The 14,794-nt window shown below is 64.2% G+C and overlaps 1 protein-coding gene, 1 long non-coding RNA gene and 2 other non-coding genes across 5 annotated transcripts; 3 read left to right on the top strand and 1 right to left on the bottom strand.

Annotated features, from left to right (window-relative positions):
• Positions 1–997: 997 nt before the first annotated feature.
• LOC129623723 (uncharacterized) lies at positions 998–4,768 on the top strand. Of its 2 annotated transcripts, XR_008700634.1 has the most exons (7): positions 998–1,178; positions 1,814–1,866; positions 2,073–2,162; positions 2,661–2,723; positions 3,265–3,335; positions 3,748–4,050; positions 4,143–4,768. It is a non-coding gene; the product is annotated as an uncharacterized LOC129623723 (long non-coding RNA). The 2 variants fall into 2 exon arrangements; XR_008700633.1 differs by lacking the exon at positions 2,073–2,162.
• Positions 1,607–1,738, top strand: LOC129623925 (small nucleolar RNA SNORA17). The gene has a single exon (XR_008700674.1). It is a non-coding gene; the product is annotated as a small nucleolar RNA SNORA17 (small nucleolar RNA).
• On the top strand, positions 2,786–2,919 carry LOC129623923 (small nucleolar RNA SNORA43). Its single transcript, XR_008700672.1, has one exon. It is a non-coding gene; the product is annotated as a small nucleolar RNA SNORA43 (small nucleolar RNA).
• Positions 4,769–5,656: 888 nt separating the features above from the next.
• Positions 5,657–13,952, bottom strand: DIPK1B (divergent protein kinase domain 1B). The gene is made up of 5 exons (XM_055539231.1): positions 13,729–13,952; positions 10,029–10,163; positions 7,594–7,701; positions 7,325–7,501; positions 5,657–6,811 (listed from the first exon to the last, which is right to left on the bottom strand). The coding sequence occupies exons 1-5, from the start codon at positions 13,789–13,791 to the stop codon at positions 5,999–6,001; spliced, it is 1,296 nt and encodes a 431-aa protein (XP_055395206.1). The 5' UTR covers positions 13,792–13,952; the 3' UTR covers positions 5,657–5,998.
• Positions 13,953–14,794: the final 842 nt, after the last annotated feature.

The following is a 14,794-nucleotide window of genomic DNA, read 5'->3' as shown; positions in this document are numbered from 1 at the left end:
CTGCAGGGAAAAAAGAGCTGGCCCCAGGTTAGGGACGCGCGTGGGTTGGGGCAGTCCCTACGGCAGGCGTTAGTTATCAAGTGCCTCTGGGCTTGGAGCTTCCCTACTGGCTCAGATGGTAAAGAGTCTGCCCACAAGGCAGGAGACCGGGTTCTATCCCTGGGTCAGGAAGATCCCCGGAGGACACGCACACTGGTGCTTTTGCTGTTGCTCAGCCATGTCCGACTCTTTTCAACCCCGTGGACTGCAGCACGCCAGGCCTCCCTGTCCATCACCATCTCCTGGAGTTTGCTCAAACTCATGTCCATCGAGTCGGTGATGCCATCCAACCATCTCATCCTGTCATCCCCTTCTCCTCCTGCCCTCAATCTTTCCCAGCATCAGGGTCTTTTCCAATGAGTCAGCTCTTCGCATCAGGTGGCCAAAGTGTTGGAGTTTCAAACTTCAACATCAGACCTTCCAATGAATATTCAAGGTTGATTTCCTTTAGGATGGACTGGTTGGATCTCCTTGCTGTCCAAGGGGCTCTCAAGAGTCTTCTCCAACACCACAGTTCAAAAGCATTAATTCTTCGGCGCTCAGTTTTCTTTATGGTCCAACTCTCACATCCATACATAACTACTGGAAAAACCATAGCCTTGAAGAGACGAACCTTTGTCTCTGCTTTTTAATACACTGTCTAGGCCAGTCATAGCTTTTCTTCCAAGGAGCAAGCGTCCAAGTGTTTTGCAGAAGCTAGCTCGTGCTGTCCCGCCGCCCACGGAAGGCAGGTCCCACCCTACCGTCGGAGGCGCGGGGGCCGCGCGAGGATGGCCCCCACCCCGGGCGCTGCTGGCCAGCGCGACAGGGGAGCTCAGCCAGGGCCGCGGTCGCCACGCAGGCCGTGCGGCCGGGAGGGTCCGCTAGATGGCGCTGCGGCGCCGGCGAAGTCGGCGAGGGCGCGGGCTGAGCCTCGCGGGCCGCCGTCCGAGCTATAAAAGGCGCGGCGCGCGTTCGTGCGGCCTTTCCGGGCGGCGGGGATGGAGAGGTCGAGGGGGGTCTCATTACGGCCTCTGGGCGGGAGGCCGAGCGCCCGCCCACGGCCGAGCCCCGCGCCCGGCGTCTCCGCCCAGGGTGCTCTTCGCAGTTTCCTGGCTTGGAAGCCTCGGGAACATGGCGAGGCAGCGGTGGTTTAACGGGTGAGCTGGGACATAAGGGGAACGTGCCGTGTCTGGTTTTGTCTTTAACGTATTTGTCTTTAAACGTATTGATCGCCTCTACTGGGCCCTGTCTCAAAGCTAGGCGGTCTACGGGTTATTCGTGGGTGTAGCGTAGCGGGTGTGGGAGCGGGGCCCCCTTCCCGCAACAGTGGGGAGGGGGCGGCGGCATGCCTAGCGCGGCCCTTCTGTCCCTTGGGGTCTGCACGCTGTATCCTAACCTCGGTCTTCCACACAGCCCGAAATGAAGCAGGGGTCAAACGGAAGGTACCTGGTTTGGCGTGCAGACAGGGTAGGCCTGGAGGTCGAATGCAGCAAAGCCAAGCCTGCGTGGAGGGCCCCGTTGCGCGCTTCGCAAGCGCATAGGCAGTCTCGGGACCCGGACCCACGGGTGTCGTGATCTTCCCCGCACTGCCCCTAGAGGCGCTGCAGGCGTGGCTGCCGTGTCACGTCTGCGTCATGAGGTGGCAGAGAGGAAAGAGGCTCGGTCTACGCCCAGTGTTCTGGCCGGTGGACATCTGGATGATTGGTAGTCTGACACTTGACAAAGTGCCCACCGAGGGTGGGTGAGTGTTGCCTGAAGCCTGTCCTGTAAGAACGCCTTAATTCTCTCCTAGCGCTTGGCTGGGCCCCAGGACACGCCGAGGTTGCGTGTGAGGAGCGGCAGCAGGTGGGTGTTTGCCCTCTGGCTGAGCGACCAGGGGGAAAGATGGGTAGGTTTCCGTAAGGCCGACCTACTTGCATTACAGAATGGTAGCACTAAAATTTCCCTTTCAGAGGTGAGCTCAGTGCCGCCTAGCAGGGGACATCATTGAACGTGTTCTAGGTGGATTAAAATGTTACAAGATACTCACACGTTTTTCTGCCTCTTAAAAGAAATCTTAAGATAGATTGTACAGCCAAAAACTCTTTAAAAGAAGTTGCCAGATAGAAAGACAGTTCGAAGACCAGCTGCAGTAGCCTACGGTGAGGCCTGTTTAAATTCCAGAGCTTTTTTTCCTGTCGCCTTGTTAATGGTACTTTTCTGACCCATTGTTCTGTCCAGTGTCTCACTGGTAGCTCCCTGGGAGAGAAGGTGCAGAGATTTCGGGGGGTGGGGGGCGGGGGTCCTCCTGGATGGGCTTCCTAGGTGACTCGGTGGTAAAGAATCCGCCTGCCAGTGCAGGAGACCCAGGAAACTTGGGTTCAGTGCCTTGGCCAGAAAGATTCCCCGGAGAAGGGAATGGTAAGCCACTGCGGTATTCTTTGCTGGGAAATCCCACGGGCAGAGGAGCCTGTCTGCGCTGTGGCCCCCGGGTTCATCAGACACCAGCCTACTGCGGCTGTTGGCACAGGCAGACCGTGTCAACCTCAGAGCTGACTGCCGGGGGTTCCGTGCCAGCAGCCCCGTTTGTTAGTTTTAAATGCTCAGTAGTAGCTTCTCTTCGCTGATTCTGGACCAACCATTCTTGTTATTTGATACAGGAAGGACGGCAACTGTTAGCCTGTGAACGAAAGTGAGTGAGCCGCCTCACGCTCCTGACCAAGGTAAGTGGCCGTGCTCTTCTGAGCTGTTCGGGGGGGCCTCGGGGGGCGGGCACTGCCCTGCAGATGCCGGACTTGCCGGCACCACGGGTGCGGCCGCCCTGCTGTGCCTGTGCCGTTGGGGCAGAGAGGAAGCGGCTATTTCTACGCTCAGTGCTCAGAACTGTGGGCACTAAGAATGGTTTGTAGCCGGACATCAGTGGGCACCGCTCGAGGGAGCCCCTTGTTCCCACGTGCACAGAAGAGAAGGCCGGGGAGGACGGAGGGAGCGGACAGGCACACGGCAAGCTTGGGTCCGGTGGGATTGACCAGGAGAGGGTCTGCTGGAAACAATGGTTCTGTGTGGGAGGCCTTTCTAGGCATCCTTGAGCACCTGTGATGCCCCTCCCTGGCTGGGGGCTGCTGAGCTGGCGTCCTGCGCCACCCGGCCTACGAGCGCCTGACGTAAGGAGTCCCTCGAGGGAAGGCCAGAGGGTCCGGTTGACAGCGCTGCGCCAGGAAAACAGAGTTTGGGAGGATTCGCTGATTAGATTCCACCTCACAGATCCCTAGGTGCGGCTGGTCCATGGGGGAGACAGCTGCAGGTGGGACTCTTCAGGACACGTGTCAGGGCAGGTACGTTGGGCAGGGGGCTGGCGGGGGGTCTGACACCTGGACCCTCACAGTAGACAGTGGTTTGCCAGAATCTGGGTGTGGGTAGTGTATGAAATCCTGGAGGGGAGTCAGGTCGTTAGCTGATGGAGCACCTGGGTGGCAAGTTAGGGGTGTGTCGGGGGGAGTGTATGCAGCCTGCTGGAATCAGTTGTGGGGGTGCTTTTGGGGGTGTTCGAGGACCCGACAATGAAAGCCACCCTGGACAGAACGGGAGGCAGGATGCACCCTGCTGGCAGGGTGGCTCTCCTGAGCTCGGGTGACCCAGCCCTCTCGCTCTATGGTCCCTCCCACAGGGCAGGCGAGGGCTGTCTGCACAGTGTGTATCTGGTTGGTTTTTAAATCCCAGTTAGGTGTGTTGTTTTGTTTTTTTAAGAATGATCTTGAACTTGTGGCTGCTACTAGATTTTTTGCCCACATCTCCTCGTATTCCGCGGCTTCTCCACTGGAGTGGGGCCAGGGTGACGGTGGACTTGCCGGAAGTCAGACGGCTGCAGGTTGAAGCAGGTCCAGTCTGTCCACCTTTGAGCCTGGCGGCGGCATGTCCTTCCCCACCCTGCTTGATGACCCCCGCTGGCTGAACCCCCTAGAAAATGCGTGGAATGTTCGGGGGATGAGGCTGAGGAGGCCTGTCTTTGCCTTCCGGAACCCCGCTCCTGTCCTGAGGTCTCCACCCAAGGTAAGGAGGCTTGACCAGGGGAGGGGCCTCGGTCCGGGCGCTCCAGCACCGGGAGGCACGCCTAGTGGGTCCCCTCGGTTTCCTGTCTGCAGGTGGGAACCCCGGAGAGCAGCCTAGCAGCCATGCGCCGCCGGACTCAAGGGCAGTACAGAGCCTGGGAAAGGCACGGCCTTGGAAGTTCCTCTGAAGAAGAACGTGCAGGCTCGTCGCGTCGTGTGTTGAAAAGCAGCAGTGGCGTGTGCTTCTGCCCCTCGGTGTAGAGCAGCAGGGTTGAGGCAGCGGCTGTGCGCGTTACAGAGACGTGAACAGAGGCTGCGTGGAGCTCAGGGAGCCAGAGATGACAGTCCGGCAACGGGTGGGGCAGGGGGGCAGGAAGGCGCCCGAAGGCAGCGGTATCCGCCTGCAGTGGAGCAGCCCCGCAGGCACCCCAGGGCATGGTGGCATGGGCCTGAAGTCTTCCAGCCGGGAGGTGCGGGATCTTGTGTGCAGGCCCACCCCACAGGCCTGAGCTGTCTCTGGATTATCCCCCAACCCAAGGAGAGAATGTCGATGAGGTTTACAAATTAGTCCTGAGAACGAGTGTCTCACAGCTGAAACCTTTGGACCCGTGTTTTCAGCACAGGTTGCGACAGTGAGTGGAAAGATCTCCTGTCTTGGTGAAGGAGCATGTCCCCATGTTGGCAAAACTATAAAGAATAAATGCATCTTGAATAAACTACCTTGACTTGCCTTTCTCTGTCTGATCAGCCAGGGCCCCAACAGGAGCTGAGGGTGTGAGGGGTCAGGGTCCTGGGCTCTTTTCCCGGACAATGGTAGCTTTTTGAAGTCAATGAAACCTGAAGTTCTCCCGTAATTGCGTGCGCCCCTGGTTACGTCCCCGTCCACATGTGGCCCAGGTCAGGGCTGGTCACCCTTGCCCTTGGCCCCAGTCAACCCCAAACAGCCAGCTGCCAGGATGTGGGTCCAGGGGTGGCATGGGCCCCTGTGGCTGCCCCCTCCCCTTCCCCGTTCCCTGCAGTAGACTCCAGGCTGAGTGGGGTGGGGGTACTCAGGAAAAGTGGAAAAGCTGGCTTGACAGAACTAAGATGATCGCATCCTGTCCCAGCACTTCATGGCAAATAGGGAAACAATGACATGATTTTCTTGGGCTCCAAAATCGCTGGGGACAGGGATGGTAGCCATGAAATTAAAGACGCTCCTTGGAAGAAAAGCCGTGACAAACTCAGTGTATTAAAAAGCAAAGACATCACTTTGCTGACAAAGGTCCATATAATGAAAGCTATGGTTTTTCCAGCAGTCTTGTACGGATGTGAGTTGGACCATAAAGGCTGAGCTTTCAAGCCAGTCATTGTAAACAGAAAGCAACCCTGAATATTCGTTGGAAGGACTGAAGCTTCGGCCACTTGATTCTAAGAGCCAACTTGTGAGAAAAGGCCCTGATGCTGGGGAAGATTGAAGGCGGGAGGAGAAGGGGACGACAGAGGCTGAGATGGATGGCTTCACCGACATGAGTCTGAGCAAACTCGGAGATGGTGAAGGACAGGGAAGCCTGGCGTGCTGCATGCGGTCCACGAGGCCGCAGAGTTGAACACGACTTGGTGACTGAACAGTAATTCACAGAAAAGCTTTATTTACACATAGTTCTCCAAAGTAACAAAACCTCGGCCTGGGCAGGTCCCAGGGCCAGCCCTTGGTGCTTGGGCTCTGAGTCTTTCCCTCTCTCCTGCCAGCTTCACTGTCCTGTCGGGAGCCCAGAAAACCCGGGGCGGGGTGGGGAGGTGGTGGTGGTGCAGGGGCAGGAACCGTGTGGCCGCCACGCTCTGGTGGCAGAGAGCCTCGTGCTGTGGGAGGCGGGGAGAGGCCCGGGGGCAGGCGTGGCTGGTGGGCCTGAGCCGGCGTCCCTGCCCGCCTGCCGGCCTGTACAGGACGGGGCGGGGGCCCGAGGCCCTCAGGTGTACTTGGTGTTGGAGATCTCCTTCCAGAGTAGGGTCTTGAGGTGGCTGAGCACCAGCGAGTGGTGGGCCTCCACCTGGCTGGCCAGCCCGCTCAGCGTGGTGCAGGTGCGCAGCTGCCTGCCCAGCTCGGCGCGCAGGCCGGCGGGGGCGCCGGGCAGCAGGTAGTCCCGCAGCAGCTCGCACACCTTGGCCAGGTTGGGCTGCACCAGGTCGCCCTTGCACTGGCGCAGGAGCGTGTCACAGGGCGCCCGGCAGTCGCGCCCGTAGGTGCAGTCCGCGCTGTGCTCGCAGTGGCGGCCCCGCAGGAAGCGGCGCACGGCGGCCTCGGGCGCCACCTGCTGCAGGTCAGCCATCCTGAAGTCGTACTTGGCCGTGTAGCCCACGTTGGCCAGCGTGGTCTCGCACATGTAGAAGGTCCCGTAGGCGCCGTGGAAGAGCTCCTCCACAAACTCCAGCAGGCCGATGGCGATCTTGGCGCGCCAGGGCCAGGCGGGCCCCAGCCACTGCTGCAGGGCCCCGTGCAGGGCGGGCGGCAGCAGCGGCCGCAGCAGGGCCGGGAGGGCGGCCGCGGGCCCCGAGCTGCGCGGGACGCCCTCCGTGACGTACAGGTCCCCGCAGTGGCCCAGCAGCGGCGCGGCGTGCCCCCTCCCCTGCAGGGACAGCAGCAGCAGGAACTCGTTGCGTTGCAGCAGCGCCCACAGTGACCTGGCCTCGGCCAGTGACACCCTGCTGTCCTTGTTGAAGTCGGCCATGAGCAGGACCTGGCCGACCAGCGCGGGCAGCGAGGGAAGGTCTCCCAGATTAGCCTGAGGTTCGGGACCAGGAGAGAGGGGAGGCGGGATGTGGGCGCACAGCTACAGGTTTGGCACCTGACGCCACGCATCGGCCCGATGGGGGAGCCCGGCCTCCAGCCCCCAGGATGAAGCAGGCAGCAAGGCGCTGGGGAGGCCCCCTCACCACTCCTGGAAAGCCCACCTGCGTCTCTCTCCGAGCGCTGGGGACTTCCCGCACAAAGGTGGGAGTGCTGCGAGGGTCGCTCACCCCTCATCTGCCCCACCCACCCCCGGGTCCCACCTCCTCCCTGGCCTCCTCCCCACGGATGCCCTCCCCCCTGCCCCCTGCCCTCCGGCCCCGGGCGCGTTCTCATGCCTGTGGGTGCTCCCTGAGCCTCGTGCCTGTGGGGTCTGCTTGGAGCCCGCGGGCTAGCCAGATATCCCCTGGCCCATGTGGCACCCCCCCATTCAGCTTGCTGCCTGCCCTGTGCACATGTTCTTGGGCGTGAACTTGACACGCCCCCGCCCCCAGGAGAGCCAACTGACCTTGAGAAAGCTGAGGGTCATCTCCCGGAACTCCTTAATCGAGGTGCCCCGAGTGGGCTTGTCAAACAGCACCAGTTCCCGCCGGGGGGCCACATCGGCCCCGGCCTTCCAGCTCAGGCTCTCCTCCAGGCCACACTTGATGGTCACCTCCTTGCCCTGCCAGAGCCCGCTGTACACCTGCGGAAGCACAGGGACCCGCTGTGTACACGGCCCCCTCAGGGTGCACCGCGGGCGGCAGGTCCCCAGGGGCTGAGCCCGGCCAGGCCTACCTGTTGGCCTGGCACAGAGGAGAGGCAGGTCCTCCACTCCACCTGCTGCAGGTTGCACAGGTCCTGGCAGATGGAGCCTGAGATGATGCCCTTGCGGTACTGGTCACACTGAGGAGAGCAGGGAGATGCAGGAAGTGGCCTGGGGAAGCGAGGGCTCCCTCTGCCTGCCTGCAGCGCCTCATTAGCCAGACGCACAGGGAGAGGCTTGCAGCTCTAATCAGGTCGAGCTCCGCAGGAGCCGCTGCCCCCACCAGGCCCTTCCTGGCTCCAGACAGGGCCTTGCAGCCCCCTGAGTCCTGGGGGTGTGGGCTGAGCCGAGCCGGAAGGTGAGGCCCTTCCCAGGGCGGTCCCTAGGTGGGGAGGCGGGGGGATTTGTGGCGTCTGGAGCATGGGTGAACTCCTGGATGTGCATCACTGTTGCCATGGTGCCCAGGCCCTTGGCGGAGCAGGCCTGCAGGAAGGGAGCGTGCCGGGGCGGGGAGGCAGGGCCTCCTGAACGCCGAGGCCCTGGACTCACCTACGGTACTGGGGAGGAGGCTTCTGTGCTGCGGCTTCAGAGCCCGACAGCCGTTCATCAGGACAGAAAAGGGGAGCCCGTCCACTGCAGTGGTCCGCTCTGACCCCCTCAGGGCCCCCCGGAGCCACAAGGCCCTTCGTGGGGGGTCTGCCATTGAGGGCAGCCAGGCTGGGCCAGGGTCGGGGCCTGCCGGCCACCCTGCCCACCAGGGTGGGGAGGGGCTTCCACCGAAGCTGAGGTGGGCAGTTTGGCCGTCAGCCTCAGGCGGGGCAAGACCCCTCCCCTCCCAGCCCGTCTCCTGTCTACAAACCGGGCTGACATGGGGACCCGGTTGAGCACCCTGGAGTCCATGGGTACCTGGTCCGTGACCCCGGTCCTGCCTTCCCCCCAACACACACACCCTGGGTGACCTTGGACAAGCTGTGGAATCTCTCGGAGACGGCTGATACCCCCGTGAGGTGGCCAGGTCTTCTTGGGAAAGGAGGGGGTATCCCCACGGCCCAGCAGCCGGGGAGACCGCTCTGGCGCTGGCGGGAAGGCCAGGGCACTCTGGGAAGACGGAAGCTGCAGATCCTCTGGTTGGGGGGGCATGTTCCTTGTGTGCTCCCCCCGGGCCCCTCAGTCCTCTGCATGTTGGGGGCGCTGCTGTGGGCACACAGAAGTGCTCAGAAACACCCACCAGCTCTGAGCAGCTGCTCACTGCACCCCACTGGCCAGACCCCATGTCCTCCCAGGCCTTGCTGCCCCAAGAGACCCCTCCACCCACCCGGGCAGCCCGGGACCTCGCCTGGTGCAAGAGGTCCCCAAGCAGTACCCCTCGCCACCCCTGCCCAGAGGCCAGGCTCCCTCTACATGCACACCTGCCCCTGCGCGTCCCCAGCCCACCAGGCTGGGGGCAGAGCCGTGTGTCTGGCGCCCACCTCAGGTCTGACTCCTGGAGGGCCCCAGCGAGCATTTCTGGAAGAAACAAGGCCCCTCCCAGCTGGGTGCCGCACCCTTGTGCCCGTGTTGGCCTGCCTCCAGCCAACGATCTACGATTGATGGGCCCCTCGCAAGTCCTGTCACGTGGGCTCTGGACCCCTCCATGACCACCTCCGGACTGTCCCAAGTTTGGCCCCCACGGGACCCTGGGCAGAACAAGCCTGCTGAGCCCTTCCACAGTGCCACACAGTCCCCCCAGGAAGAGCACCCCTCACCCTGCAGAGGAGCAGAGACCCCAGGCCCCCCCAGGAGACAGGTTCGAGGCCAGGCGTCTCCCACTGCCCCCACTTCAGGACCCCAGGAGCTCCACTGGGGTGGGTCCCCCCAGGCATGGATGCCTCAGACCCCGTTAGCCCGCTGAGGGCTCCCCACTGCCCGGGGAGGCTGGCGGAATCAGCGTCTGAGGGTTACCAGGGCTCCTTCAGCTGGCGTCGCCTCCCCCTCCACCAGTCACAGGGCCCTTCAGCAGGAGCCGTGGGCCAGTGCAGCACGGCTCACGGGCACACATGCACTCCCGTGGACAAGCGCACACAGGTTCACAAGCGCCCTCACACACGTGCACAGCTTTGCTCTACCAGCCATAGTGGTGACTTAGCGCGTCTCCACCCCCAGGCCCCGAAGACCACGCCCTGCAGCCTCCTTTGCTGGACCCCTGGCCCCCCCGGACACGTCTACAGCTGGCCCTGTCTACCCATCCGTCTGTCCACCCCCAGCCGCCCGCCTGTGCTCCATGGGGCACCCGTTCCTCCCGGGCTCCCCACCACCCTCCCCCACCCCCCCGCCCCCCGCCACGGCCTGCAGGGACAGCCCCGCAGGACGCAGCCGGACCCTCCTAGAATCCACTGGGCGGGCCTCAAGCCCCGTTTCTAGGCTGCCCACCGCAGGAGCGCTGGCTGGGGGCGGCCGGAGCCCACAGACGGCCCCGGGCGACACTTACGATGACCACTCTGCAGACATGGCCGCGGCAGAGCTCCGCGTAGGACGAGTAGTGCACGTAGGCCAGCCAGCTGCCTGCGAGGACGCCCAGCCACACCAGGAAGACATACTTGACCCTCAGGCCTGGGAGCCGGCCCTGCGGGGGAGGGGCGTGAAGAAGCACAGCATTCTAGGTGCGCAGACCCCGCCTCCTAGACCCCAGCCCCGCCTCCTAGACCCCAGCTCCCCAAGCCCCGCCTCCTAGACCTCAGCCCCCCCCAAGCCCCGCCTCCTAGACCCCAGCCACCCAAGCCCCGCCTCCTAGGCCCAAGCCCCGCCTCCTAGACCCCAACCCCCCCCAAGCCCCGCCCCAGTCAGTGTCTCCCTCCCACTCCGCGCGCACCCACTCCAGGTGCAAGGCAGGGACCTGGTGTCTCCCAGACCTTGAAATCTCACAGGCAGGGAAAAATAAATTCCAAATGAGGAGGATTTAGGGTAGACAACTCTTTATTTTGCTGAATAAAGAGATTTGAAACAATCTTTTCCTCCTGTCCTGCCCTCATTTCATAATGACATGTAACCTCTGTACAAGGTCAGCCTGGAGAGGCGCTCCCCCACCCCGGGCCCCTCACCCTGGCCCGGCACCCTGCACACGGTTCCTCCCACTGGGGAAGACTTCAGGCTGGACCAGGGCCGGCAAGGATCACAGGGCTCAGAGGAGCGGCCACCCTGTGAGCTTTTACGGGACCCAGCCTCGCACACCCCCCATCACAGCAGCCAAAGGGTAGACAACCCGCGGACCCACTGACGAAGGAGCGGGCAAGCCAGATACGGCCCATCCACAGGAGAGAACGGTGTTCAGCCATGAAAAGGCAAAGAACTCCGACCCAGGCTACGGCATGGATGACCCAGCAGGACATCATGTCCAGTGAAATGAGCCAGACACAAGACAGATCTTGTGTGACTCCACCCATCCAACAACCTAGAGGACTCAGATCCACAGACACAAGAAGGGTGGGGACAACGGGGAGCGGTGGGGAGAAAGGGGGGGGCCTGCCCAGGATGGCGAGCGAGTGTTTGAAGGGGACAGAGCTTGAGTGCTTGAGTTTGGGAAGATGAAACGAGTTCTAGAGACAGCTGGTGGTGGTGGCTCAACAACGGGGATGTGTTTAATGCCCTTGAATGGTGCACTTAAAAAATGGTTAAGATGCTAAATTCACGCGATGTGCAATTTACCATAATGGAGAAGAGATAACTAAGATACTCAGCCAGAGGCTTTGTCCCACGAGCGTGGGGTGGGCCAGGAACTGCTTCTCTGGAGGGCTTGGTCCCTTGGCCAGGTCTCCCCGGCTGACGAGTGGAATCACAGGGTGGGGGGGACCCAGAGCCCTGGAGGAACTGGGGGGCACTGTCTCCCATCCAGCCCCCAAGCCGCGACTGCAGAAGCATCAGCTTCCTTCCCCACCCCCGTCCTGGCAAATCACGGCCTCGATGGCTGCTGCCCAGCGGCAGTCAGCTGATGGGCCAGGGCTACCAGGCGCTGCCCCGTGCAAGAGCTCAGACACCCTGACCGGGGCAGCTGAGCCCTAGAGAAGAGGGCCTGGGAGAGCAAGGGGGCTTCAGGCCAGCCTGCCCTGGAGCAGGGCCTCTGCCAGCACTGGTCACACATCCCGCCCGTGGGTCAGCCACCCGTGGGTCAGCCACCCGTGGGTCAGTGGGGCGGCTCCAGTCCTGGTCAGCCCTGGGTTTCTCATAACCTGGAGGCTGGGGCCCAGAAATGGGGCCGGCGGCTCTGCCCTGAGGACGGGGCAAGGCCTCCAGGCTCAGCTCAGGCAGCTGTTTTTACGGTTCCTCCAGGAGAGGCAGGGTCCTCCCCTCCTGCTTCTCTGGCCAACTCCCTCGGCCGGCCACCCCGGAAGGCGCTGCGGCAGGCGCGGCTCGGAGCCGCGGAGGCCCGGGGTGGCCCTGGCCAGTCGCAGGGCTGGGTCACAGGCCCACTGGCCCTGCCACCACATCTGTTTCCGCAAGTTTTGTTCAAAGGGAAAAACAGGAAAGCAGACCAGCGGGTGGGGGGCTGGGGAGCCAGGGGCGCGGCTGGGGCAGGACGAGGTCAGAGGACTTCCAACCACGGGTGACCACGAGGCGGGCAGGGCCTCTGGGAGCCCGTGCTGGGGGTCCTGGGGGAACAGACGGGAGGAGAGCAGGCTGTCGCCTGCACTGGCCCCAGGGGCTGACCTGGGCCAGACCCAGGTTCACGGCCTGACCGCAGGGCCCACCTCGGACACAGCCCACGCTCCCGCCAGAGCCCCTCCAGCTCTGGCCTTCCCGCGGCGGCCCTGCTCCATGGACACTGTCCCCAGTGCCAAGCTCTGAGCGACCCCCAGGCCCTGATCGCAGGCAGGCACTTCCTCCGAGGGGAGTCCCGGCCCCTACCCCCTGCCCTGCCCTGCCCCTGGGCATCCTGACGCCCACGGGTGAGCATGCCCCCAGGACAGGGGAAGCTCACTCAGTGCACCCTGGCCGGCGGCTCCCCGCACCCCCCAGCCTGCCCGGCTCCTAGTGGAGCACTTGGGGGGTCACTTGGGGGACACAGCATGATGACAGGCAGCCTCGGGGGCCAGGGGCCCAAGTACACCGTGGCCTTCACCCCTCACCTCCAACGCAGGAGTGTGTTTCACAGGCGGTAAAATGAGGCTCAGCGTGTCTCCTCTCATTAAGGTGGGGGTGTCTGGGAACCAACCCAAGCCATTGGGAACCCATCACCTCTCCTGTCCAGGCTCATCTGCCGTTCCCAGGCTGAGCTCAGAGGCCTGACACCCCCAGTCCGAGACCCGCCACACTGGCCTCCTCGGTCAAGGCCTTTTCCTCAGGATGGGGCCACTGCACCCCCACCTCCCAGCGTGGGGGGAGGCCACAGACCCTCAGCTCCCACCCGACCCAGAGCTGGGTGGAGTCCACGACCCCCCCAAGACCCCTGGATGGCAGGAGGGCTTCTGGCGCAGACCCCTGCGGGCATTACCTGGCTGCCACCCTTCTCCCCAGAGGGGACCCCAGGGAGGTGCGGGCGGGTCTGACCAGCGCTGTCTCCTTCTGCCCAGGGCCTGGGGTCGTGAAGGTGGCAGGTTGGCCTGAATAATTTGAGGCTTGAATTCAGCCCGGCTCAGACCACCCCAAACAGTCATGACAGGGATCGTGGTAGCCGGCCCCCAAAGCATCCTGGGCCTCCCCTGCAGACAGCAAGGTCCCGAGAGGGACGGGGATCTGTCCAAGGTCACTGTGGGGTCAGGGCACACTCTTCATCTCGGGCTGGCTGGGGGATGACCCAGGGGGAGGGTATGCCCTTCTTAGGGTGCTTCTACGGGTCCCAAGTTTTCCATCACAGAAAGACAAACCTGGTCTCCTAAGTAGAGGAAAGCGGGGCGGACCTGGTGTGGCTTCGGGGCCTGCGGGAGCAGCTCCGGCCCGCGGCGGAGCGGGGGCCTTCTGCAGCTCCAGAGGCACTGGGGCCAACCCCGCAGCATGCGCTCACCCGATCGGCAACCTCCACCCCGGGCCCTGCCTGCCCCCGGCCCCCCAGGGACCACGCACCCGGGCCCTCAGCGACCTTGAGTCCGGAATCCGCCCAGGGTCCCCGGGCTGGATGCCGCGCGACCCCGCCGCGGCCCAGGCCCCAGGGCGGGAGGGGTGGGGGCGGGAGCCGGCCCGGCCGGGGGCGCGCCTACCTGCAGGCCCTTGGAGAAGGGGCAGAAGAGCACCAGGTGCGCCAGGCGCCGCAGCCGCCGCATGGTGGGCGCGGGCCGTGCGCGGGCCCGGCTCGCCTCCGCTCGGCCTCAGCCCCGCGGGCCGGCGCGCCCGCATCGGCCGCCGCGCCTCCTCCCCGCCCCGCGTCCGCGCCAGAGCGCTCGCTTCTGACGGCCCGGCGGGTGCGCGGGGAGGGGGCGCGGCGGGGGCGCGCGGCGGGGGGAGGCGGGGAGCCAAGGCGCGCGAGGGCGCGTGGCCGCCAGGCGGGCGGCGCGGGGTCGCGCGGCGGGGAGGGAGGGAGGGCCGGGGGAGGTGCCCGCGGCCCCGCCTCCGCCCCGTCGCCCCCCCCGCCGCGCCCCGGCGGGAAGGGGGAGGGCGCCGAGGCCCCGCCCTCCCGCGCCCCCCGCCGGCCCCCGGCGGCGCAGACAAGCCCCTGCGTGCAAGCCCCGGTCGCCCGCGCGGCCGCCATGGGAGGGGACTGCACGGCGGGGGCCGTCGCGCGGCCCTCGGAGGAGGAGAGGCGGGTGATGGAGCCGGGCAGCCTGCGGAGGTCCCCCGGGGCAGGGGCGGACGCGCGGGGCGCGGGAGGCGCCTGGGCCCGGGACGAGTCATGGGGGGCCCTAGTGGGGTCCTGCGCCGATCACAGGGCCTGGAGGGGCAGTGGATACTGCGGCAGCATTGGCCTCTTTCTCCTGCTTTTTAAAGAGAGTAAAGCGCACTCTTGCACCGTGCGGCTCTGCCGGTGTTTGCACACACAGCCCGTGGGCACCACTACTTGCAGGCTGCAGAGCAGTTCGGGCCCCACTTTCTTCCAGGCTCCCCCGCCCCGGGCCCCGCTGCGGCTCGTCCCCTGCACGACACAAAAATGCAACAAAGCGGCCGCAGCCCCCAGGTCTGGCCTCTGTCCCTGGGCAGAGGCCTGGACGCTCAGCACCCCTCTTTGCCAGCGCGGGCACCAGGCACCAACTTGATCAGCCAGTCAGTCACCTCCTGAAGGCCCTTGGAGTTGGTCCTGGCTTGGGACATCAGGAGCAGAGCCGCCGTCAA

This window comes from Bubalus kerabau, chromosome 11 (genome assembly GCF_029407905.1).
Source record: "Bubalus kerabau isolate K-KA32 ecotype Philippines breed swamp buffalo chromosome 11, PCC_UOA_SB_1v2, whole genome shotgun sequence".
NCBI lineage: Eukaryota > Metazoa > Chordata > Mammalia > Artiodactyla > Bovidae > Bubalus > Bubalus kerabau.
This window is presented reverse-complemented; position numbering and strand designations above follow the sequence as displayed.